General features: G+C 36.3%; 1 protein-coding gene across 1 annotated transcript; it reads left to right on the forward strand.

Moving 5' to 3' along the window:
- Positions 1 to 649: 649 nt before the first annotated feature.
- On the forward strand, positions 650 to 9775 carry PTGS2 (prostaglandin-endoperoxide synthase 2). Its single transcript, XM_020984420.2, has 10 exons — positions 650 to 810; positions 1377 to 1493; positions 1592 to 1735; positions 2339 to 2482; positions 2943 to 3124; positions 4152 to 4235; positions 4424 to 4670; positions 5379 to 5665; positions 6174 to 6321; positions 6432 to 9775. The coding sequence occupies exons 1-10, from the start codon at positions 747 to 749 to the stop codon at positions 6839 to 6841; spliced, it is 1827 nt and encodes a 608-aa protein (XP_020840079.2). The 5' UTR covers positions 650 to 746; the 3' UTR covers positions 6842 to 9775.
- The last annotated feature ends 797 nt before the right edge of the window (positions 9776 to 10572 follow it).

Consider the following 10572-nt stretch of genomic DNA (forward strand, 5'->3'; position numbering starts at 1 on the left):
CGGAAAATATTCTGGTTTAAAATATTATAACACTATTAAAATGAATCCTACCATCCAAATATATTAACTGGCTGCCAAAAACGAGGAGTACATAAATGACATATTACATTCAGGCAATGCATTTACAAGCTTCTTCTTTTGCAAATAGCCTTTTGTCAGAAATATGGAGTACGGCCAGGCAGGTCACACATACTAGGCAGTTGGGGAATACACCAATTCCCGAGGGAAAAGGCAGCCTCCCCGACCCTACTCTAAACTCGCTCCTCGCAGGGCGCCCCAGGCAACCCTCCGGGGTGCGGTGGCCGGATGCTGACCCCACGGGCGCGTCCTTGGCCGGCTCTCCAGGACATCTGCAGGCGGATAGATGAGGACCCGGGACCCGCGCCTGGGTAAAGTTTGCCTCCGGGAGACAAAGAGAAAGGTCATTTAGGGAGGGGGAAGGTAGCCTAGCAGTCGGGCAAGATGAGGGGATGCGTCCAGGAATACTCCAATTATTGTGGTTTTAAGGGAGGAGTGGGACGTGCAACACCCCCACCGCCCACCCACCTACCTACGAGAGAGCTATGAACAGGGATGCTTTCGCAACTGGCGGAAGCCGAGTCATCTCATCACGTGGGGAGCTTGATTGCCTTAAAATTGAGAGGCGGCCAGGCATTCAGCTAGTTCCGAAACGCCAGAGCAAGAGCAAGAGTGACTGGAAAGCGAGAGGACTTTCCCAGCTGGCAATCGCTCCGCCCTCCGCCGTGATGATGGAAAGGATCGCGTGCTTGTTAGCCTTCGCGTTTTTAACGCTGACTCTCAGCTGTGCAGGTGAGTCCCCGAGACGCTCCCTGGGTGCTCAGCGGAGCGGGATGGGCTCAGGTCACCGCTCCGCCTCCACCATTCCCGGGTCCCTGCGGCTTGAATACTCTTCGGTTTGGGCTGAAGAGTATCACGTGTCCCATTTATTTTTACCAGCCAGGTTGCCAAAATATTACCATTTAAAGAAGTTTCTCAGCTGTTTGGCTAGGTCCATTATTAGGGGCAGGTCATTTTTTTAAAGGGTTCCAACATACTGGACCCAACCAAATTCGTTCGAGGCCCGGTAAGATGTTAATGGGGAGAGGAAAAAAAATAATTTATATGTAAAAATTTAGGGATGTCTTTTTTCCCCCAGAGTGAGTGTTGTGGTTGTTATCCTTATTTAGATACAGAAATTGGTCTAAGAATAACTTAGCTGTTCCCTGTTCAGAATGACACAAATAGACATTTTCCCTTCACTGCCTCTGTATGTTTGCAATTGTGAAATTGGCCTAAATATACTATAAAACAAAGGAATAAGGTAAAGATGATGCTATTAAAGGTACTGTTCACTTATTCAGCCTCCTTTCTTTTAGCAAACCCTTGCTGCTCAAACCCATGTCAAAACCGAGGTATATGTATGACCACGGGAACTGACCGATACCAATGTGACTGTACCAGGACAGGATTCTATGGAGAAAATTGTACAAGTCGTAAGTTTAACTCTTAAGTTTAAAAATTTTGAAATCATTCATAGAGACAGACGCCTAAAATATTCAGTTGTCTCCTTTTTTCCCTCCCACTATTACAGCTGCGTTTCTGACAAAGCTAAAATTGATGTTGAAACCCACTCCAGACACAGTTCACTACATCCTCACCCACTTCAAGGGAGTGTGGAATATAATCAACAATATCTCTTTTCTGCGGGACATGGTGATGAGATACGTGTTGATATGTAAGTAACCTAGCTTATCTATATTTTATTTTATTTTTTTAGGCAGTTGGGATTAAGTGATTTGCCCAGGGTCACACACCTAGTAAGTGTCAAATGTTGTGTGTTTGAGGCCAGATTTGAACTCAGGTCCTCCTGACTCCAGGGCCTGTGCTCTTTCCATTGTGACACCTAGCTGCCCCTAAACTAGCTTTTCTTGAAGGGCTCTAACAACTGCAAAGAAAACTACAATATTATAGATTAGTAAATAAAGTTTCCAAAAACATACTTTCCAATTTTAAAGACAAAAATGACTGGAACACACCAGCCATAAGCCAGTTGAGCAGTGAATGGGTTTATTCTCATTTGTTTTATAAAAGTATAACTTCCCTTTATTTCAAACTCTATATTAAAATGTGCATTTTAACATCTTATAGTTCTCTTTTACTACTAGAAGTAGTAATTCAAACTTTTGGCCTAAAATTGTCACAGGTTTTAACATTTTGTGATAGTTTTATTTTAAAAAATAGATTAATACTGCTATTTCTGTAGATAAAACAAAGAAATAACTTTTTAAAAATGCTGGTTGTGGAAATATCTGAGATATGTTTTCTCTTTAAATTTCAGCAAGATCACATCTGATTGAAAGTCCACCAACATATAACGTTCACTATGGTTACAAAAGTTGGGAAGCCTTTTCTAACCTCTCCTACTACACTAGAGCTCTTCCCCCAGTGAAAGATGACTGCCCAACTCCAATGGGCGTAAAAGGTAAGACAAGGCCCTCAGATTCCATGAATTTGCTATCATGAATTTAGGGATTTTTATTTGAGCAAGAAAATTAAACTTTGGAATACCATGAAGAGATTAGTTGGTCAATTTGTAAAACTATCATCCCACTCAGTTGTTTGGTATTCTTACTAAAATATAGATTGATAACAGATTATCATTTGGCATAAACCATTCCATCAGATTAAGTTTCAATGTAACTGAAAAATCAAAAGCTCTGGAAAATTCCACTTTCATGAATATTCTGTTTAACTCTGCTTAGTTGGAATTGTTGTCTGGTTTTAACGGCATTGACTAAAAGAATGAATGCAGTTTGCCAATTATGCTATAATCTTCTTCCCAAAGTTTAATATCCAAAAAGAAAAGGGTATCATAGGAGACATAACCCAAGTCTGTTTGCTCAAATATATGGAATTATAAACTGAGATTTTTCATTTTATAGGTAAAAAACAGCTTCCTGAATCCAAAGAGATTGTGGAAAAATTTCTTCTGAGGAGGAAGTTTATTCCTGATCCCCAAGGCACAAATATGATGTTTGCATTCTTTGCCCAACATTTCACTCACCAGTTCTTTAAGACAGACCATCACAGAGGCCCAGCCTTCACAAAAGCACTGGGACATGGGGTAAGTCCAGAGGACAAAGGGTTAAATCAGAATTATAGGAAATCACAGTAATTTAATAATTGCCCGTGTTGATAAAAAATGTGATCTCAGTTTTGAGGGTGTATAAAGTTTATATAAGCAGTGTGTTTCATGCATGTAGCCATTATCATAAATACTACATCTCTCCCTTTGATGTCCATCTTAGTGGAATTTTTCTATTTTTCACACTTTGGGGCATGATCTCAGAATCACAGAATTCCAGAGGCCACATAATCCAACCCCTCCCTATAACAGAACCCCATCTACAATGTGCCCACCAAATGGTTTTTCAGCCTTTGCTTGAAAAACTCACTTAAGGGGATATACCTTTCCCATCCCCCAGCAAAGCAGCCCTTTCCTGTTTTGGCTAGCTTTGATTGTTAGGAGTTTTTATTTAGGATTTTTCCTTATATCAGTACTAAATTTGCCCTCTGCAGCTTTTACTCATGGCCCCTACTTCTGCTCTTGGTACTCAACTTCCTCTGGCTTGTCCTAAAGACTTTGTATTTTCAATTTAAAATGTCTGTCCTTCCCAAAACTTTCCTTCAAGTGTATTGAGTACCCTAATTGTCATCCTTTAAAATAACTATTCCATTTGAAATTTGGATACAGCTATAAATGACTTCATTAAGAAGTTCTGCTCACAATATTAGTGTAATCACTCTAAAAGTTTAGATCATTGACATTTTTCCTTTACATATTTAATAGATCCTATGTAATTATGAAATAACAAGTTCATAAATTAGACCTAAGTTTCCACCTTCATTGGTAAAATGATTTAATCCATATCATTATAGAAGATAGTTATTAAAAATGAATTTCTCATGAAAAAAGTGATCATTGAATTTTTAAAATACACATTTTCTAATGGGTAATGATTTAAATGATAGCATAACAACTTTAACAATCATAAAGATACGTTAGTAATGCTCCCGAAACTGGTATTTTATAAGCAAAAAGCAACCCCTCAAGCAGCAGCAAATTTAATTTTCCCCAATTATTTTTGTAGGTTGATTTAAATCATATTTATGGAGAAAATTTGGAAAGACAACACAAACTGCGGCTTTTCAAGGATGGAAAAATGAAGTATCAGGTATGTTTTGGTTAGAAAATTAGATACTAATAATCATAGAGTTACAATAGCACTAATATATTATACTTCCCACTAGCCTTAATAATGTTCTCTGTATGAATTTTATATATAATACACATATATATAAAATCTTAAACTTTAAATAATCTTTTCATCCTAACCTTTTGCTCTTTTTTTTTTCTTTTTAGGTAATTGATGGAGAAGTATATCCGCCCTTAGTGAAAGATACGCAGGCAGAAATGATCTACCCACCTCATGTCCCTGAGCATCTGAGATTTGCTGTTGGGCAAGAAGTATTTGGCCTGGTTCCAGGTTTGATGATGTATGCTACAATATGGCTTCGGGAACATAACCGAGTGTGTGACATCCTTAAACAGGAACATCCTGAATGGGATGATGAGCAGTTGTTCCAGACTAGCAGACTGATATTGATTGGTAAGTCATATTTTTTTTTGCATTATATAACACAATAATATAATAATATATAATATATAATAATATAATATACATCATATTAGATGAGTAGAGATTGATATCAGCTTCCTTATCTTTAAAGAAAAGCTTTGTTGTATTCAGCTTATTTTGAAGAATCAAGGGGTATGCAACAAGAGATTATTATGTTCCATATGAATTCAAATGGAATAGACACACTGACTTGTTTTCTCCTATAATGACAGATTCAGTAATTTTTTTTTCAATCCAGACGTGACTTTGCTGGTATAGGAAAGGCCCCAATGAGGAAGTTCCTTCTGTCAATGCATCTTATATTGGTAGAAATTTCTTCTACTAATGCAACTGCTCTTCAATTTGTAGTCTTATGAAGAGTCTCCTCAGACACTGAGATGTTAGGTGATTTGCCCAGAATCGTACTGCCACTTTGTGTCAGAGGCTTTAACTGAACCCACATCTACAGCCAGCTCCCTGTTCCCTCTACCACATTGCCTCTCATTGCATTAAATGAAATAGTCCATTTTATTTTGCTCAGTAAAATGGGGTAAGGCACTTCAAATGGGAAAAACAATAAGGAAACCATCCTAAAGCTTTCTCCTAAGGTTAAGGATCTTTGACATTTTCTGAGACAGAGACACTCACTCTTAGTATTTTGGTTTAATCATTTTGGTTTAATTTGTTTTATGTAAATAGGTGAGACTATTAAGATTGTGATTGAAGATTATGTCCAGCACTTGAGTGGTTATCACTTCAAACTGAAGTTTGACCCAGAACTGCTGTTCAACCAGCACTTCCAATACCAAAACCGAATTGCTGCTGAGTTTAACACCCTCTATCACTGGCATCCTCTACTCCCCGACACCTTCCAAATCAAGGACAAAGAGTACAGTTATCAGCAATTCCTCTACAACAACTCTATATTACTGGAACATGGAATTTCCCACATGGTGGAATCATTCTCGAGGCAAATTGCTGGCCGGGTAAGGAACTGATTCAAAACACGTGTAGTTTGCAAGATCCCTAATGCACATATAGCATTATTCTTGTATCCCATTATTCAAGGGATAACAATAAGTAATTACATTTCCTATGTGATTACTTTGCTTTTCCTAAAATCAGAGGAAAAGTTCTAAAAGAGTTTAGTCTAAAAAAGACTAAAATAAGCTGAAAACCATGGCTATCCAAATTTGCATATCTTAGCAAAGTTTTCAGCATTTAGAAAGAACTTTCTTTAATCTCACTACAGACATTATTAATTTAAACATTGATTTCATTTATGTAAGTATAGAACATCTAAATTCATTCTCAGCTGCCCCTTTAAGATTGATGCAAAACTCCCTACTGAAATTTTCCTGTTTATTTTTTTTTCTGAGAAAAAGAAAATAACACAACTTTTATTAAAGGGCTGTGTACAATGAATATTCTCAAAATAAAACTATTGTAATTTACTTACTATTTTTATTTATATTGTTATTCTTTTTTCAACAGGTTGCTGGGGGCAAGAACGTTCCACCTGCAGTACAGAAAGTTGCCATGGCTTCAATCGACCAGAGCAGACAAATGAAATACCAGTCTCTTAATCAATACCGAAAACACTTCATGCTCAAGCCTTTTAGCTCATTTGAAGAACTGACAGGTAAAAAGAAATTGGGGAAAATGTAAATGACAATTATTGTGGAGATAGACATATAAAATGCTAGTTGGTGAGCTTTTCCATGTATTGAATCCATCTCTTTCACATTACAGGAGAGAAAGAAATGGCTGCTGAGCTGGAAGCTGTCTATGGTGATATTGATTCTATGGAGTTGTATCCTGGTCTGCTAGTAGAAAGACCTCGCCCAGGTGCCATCTTTGGAGAAACCATGGTTGAACTTGGAGCACCCTTCTCACTCAAAGGACTCATGGGTAACCCAATCTGTTCCCCTGACTACTGGAAGCCTAGCACTTTTGGTGGAGATAGAGGTTTTGAAATTATCAATACAGCCTCAATCCAGTCACTAATCTGCAATAATGTAAAGGGATGTCCCTTCACTGCATTCAATGTTAAAGACTCCCAAGTCACCAAAACAGCAACTATTAATGCCAGTTCATCAAACTCTGGACTAGATGACATCAATCCCACAGTACTGCTAAAAGAACGTTCAACTGAATTGTAGACACTTATCGAACATATTTATTTATTTATTTGTTTTAAGTTATCTATTTATGAATATTTGTGTAAAGCTCCCTGTGTTACTTGATATCTTCTGTAACAGAAGATAGTAAGTACTCCTCTGTTGGAGAAATAATTCATATAAGTGGGAATTTTATTTGTGTTGATACTCTAAAGACAAGTGTGTCCTTCTTAAGTTTCAGAGGGAAGCATTCTTTTTGTTCCTTTTGATAAATTAGATTGTGTTACAGAAAGAAAAACATGTAAGGTCTTTATTTGATCTTTGTTATTGCTATTATAATATTGAAAAGCTCTGTGAGTAACTACACTACCTTCTTAAAAGACTATATATATGTAGCACCTCTTTGAAGCTCGAAGTGCTCTAATATGTTTTCAAATTCCAAATTTGTATCACTTGAAAGCATTGTAAATTGTAAGAACTGAAAATATTCAAGCAGCACCAAACATCAAAATCATAGGATCATGGATATAGAGCTGGGAGGTACCTCAGAACTCATCTAATTCAGTTCCTTCATTTTATAGAGGAGGAAACTGAGGCCCAGGGAGATTAAATGACTTGTCTCAGGTCAGTCACACACTGAGTGGAAGAGCCAGGGTTTGAATTCAGACCCTGTAACTCTAAAGTTAGCATGCTTTCTAGTGCACCATGCCAAAGAGCATTCATTTGAGACTACCGAAGATATAACTGAATTGGAAATCACTGAAATTTCCTAGCTAATATAACTAACATTTCCTTATGGTATGACTCAAGGTAAAGTCTCAGGTATCTGAAGGTGCTTATGAAATTTTGATTTGCTTTCACTACATTATGCTGCCATTAATCATTTAAAAATATCAGATGAATCTATTTGAAACTATGGTAGTATCTTCGTTTGGAAATATCAGAATGCCAAGACCAACAAGAGAATTGGCTGTGAAGTCACTGGAAGAATAACTTGCCTTAAAATAGCACCTTTTATCTAGAAATACCCCAATCATTTTTATATTGCTACCAGCAAACAAAATATACTTGGGCAATAGATGGGAAAATTGTATTATAGTTTGTTTTAGAGTAAGTACCTGCAAGACAAGGATATTATTTCTTCAAATTGTGTATAATAGCACAATGTCATGTGTTTCAGACTGGTCCAGAGATATTTTCTTAAACATGATCAATTACAAAACTGGATTTGGGCAGAAAACTGAGAATCTTATTGTTATATTTTTATAAAAACTTTGTTTTTTCCAATTGGCTCATAATACTATTTAGCAGTCCATATTACAAGTCAACCTCCTTAAGAGGATTGTATTTGATATTCACAAATTCATTTTATCTTCTTAGTTACTTCCATATCTTTTTGACTTACGTATCAGTAGGGACACCTTTTTGATGTCCCCACCATCGGCCATGTTTGCTGCTTCTTTGTTCAGTTTTTCATTGAGCAAACGTTTTATTGAGAGTTTGCTGGAACATTCTTGCCCCCAGCAACCTTGCTATTTGCGAGATGTAGGATTTATGTAACCTTCCTTCCTATTGCCATATTGCTCAAGTAAACTTTCCTCTTTGTGTCTTCCTCATCTAATTTTACATTCCCAGTGTCTTGTTTGGTCTAGATGTTCTGTTTATTCCTTCCTTCCTTCCTTCCTTCTTTCTTTCTTTTCCTTCTTTATGCTTTTATCTTTAGGATTTTACTTCAGTGAAGATAGAAACAATTCCCTCCACAGACAGCTTCCCAGCTTAGCTTGGGATGGGGCGGGGGGTGTTGGTGTGGAAGAGCTGGGCATATGGTGGGAGGAGATTTTCAAAGTACTGAAATGCCCTAGCTATGCTATAACTATAAACACACAGAATTGTCTTTATACTAAATCTTTACACCAGTACCAATGATAACTGGGAAAAGGCCAGTAAATCAAAGGAAGAGGACTATACAAGAAGAAACAATCAAAGCAACCAGCTCTGAATGTATTTTCAGAGAAGTCCTGAATGCACCCCTAGTGAAATGTCTCTTTTCTGTCCACGTTTCACTAGTAGGTAGTACTGTATTTTACTTATGTAATGTTAATGTTTGTTTTAGTTAAAAGTTATTTTATGATAAAATTTATGGATTTTTTAAAAATTGCTTATTTTTTAAAAATTCATTCTAAAATATGATTTTAATTGCATTTAAGTTTATTTCCAAATTTTATTCTTAAATGTGATTTTAATGCTTTTTTTCATCCATAATTTTTTGAGAATAAATATCTGAAATTGTAATGTAAAACATTGGAAAATATGATTCTATTTACATGTGTTTTCAGTAAAGACCATCTATTATGTAAATGAGGTTTACCTTTATTAGATTGGATTATACATCTGCCTAAAGGAAAGAAACAGTAGCTGACCTCATTCTACAAATTTAAAAAATTTAGCTTAGCATTTAAGCACCATGAAAGCAACATCGGCACCTTTTTTGGTAAATGCTGTAATGTGTAATTGTGAATGCTTAGTGCTAACATTTTTCAAAACATAAATTATGGCAACAGCTAGAATTCATGTTTGTGATAATAAATAAGACAGATGTTCTTTATGTCTTTGGTGAACTGGGAAAGTAGGGAACAACTTTCACAGAGAGGGAAAAACTCAGGGGTTTTATAAAGGTTTTGTTTAGGCTTGTGTTTTTTTTGTTTTTTAACTAGAAATAGGCAAATTTAGGAATCTGTGACCTGTAGAATTGCCTTTTTGAAAAAACTTGATTGTTAAACTGTCTTTTATACCAGTCTGTTGACTACAGTTGGGACTTTGGGGATGATATGTATCAAATGTTTCTGTGAATTAAAGAAAAATGTATATTTAAATTAATTTATTTGAAAAAATTGTTTGAAATAAGTGTCTTTATTTTTATGTTATTTAAGAAATTTAAAATGTGTTTCATAAATAAACCTTGATTACCTCTCTGTATATCTGACTTTATTTAATACAGATTGGAGAACGCATCCCATTGTCATTAGGGCTAACACCTTTTTGTGACGTGAAAAATCTCATGCTACACTCTAAAAAAAAATAATTCACTCTCCTCAGTGCTAGTTCCATGAGTCCAGGTGAAATAATTGTACTGCTCTTGGCCACATACAGGCTTGATCATTTCATTAGTTTCATATACTTTGTTCATACTTGTAAAAGACCTTATAGAATCCTTTCTGAATTAAATATTATACTGACATAGGATCAGTTCCCCGAACTGTCTTTAGCTTTACCTCTCACCATCTTCCAAGTAACTAAGTCAACTCAATTTCATTTGATTTATCTTGATTTGCTTATGATGCTTCAGATCAAAAGACAAAAATGAAGATACTCTCTGCCTTTGAGTACCTTACCTTCTCCTGAAGGGACCAGGGAAAGATTACAGAAAAATAGGCACCTGAAATAATGTGTTAAAATTGAGCTAATCCTTTTCCTAGCTTATTTACTTCTCTCAAATAGGCATCCTTTCCCAGTTGCCTTATTACTGTTAAGGCTACCACTATTTTCCCATTTTTTTCCTTTATTTGTACTCAAATGAATCTGTCTTATTGATTGAAAAGTTCCTTCCAACACTGATCACAAATCGTCCACACCTGCCCACTTTGAGAGACTATTGTCCCTGTCAGTCCAATAAATTCCCTACAGGGAGTACATCTAATATGATGGAAGCCTTCTCCCTTCTACTTGACTTCAAGCCTATGATCCCTCACCTTTGTCATGTGACTGCCTTTCTT

The sequence above is a fragment of the Phascolarctos cinereus genome, unplaced genomic scaffold (assembly GCF_003287225.1).
Source record: "Phascolarctos cinereus isolate Bilbo 61053 unplaced genomic scaffold, phaCin_HiC Scaffold_5;HRSCAF=322, whole genome shotgun sequence".
NCBI classification, from domain to species: domain Eukaryota; kingdom Metazoa; phylum Chordata; class Mammalia; order Diprotodontia; family Phascolarctidae; genus Phascolarctos; species Phascolarctos cinereus.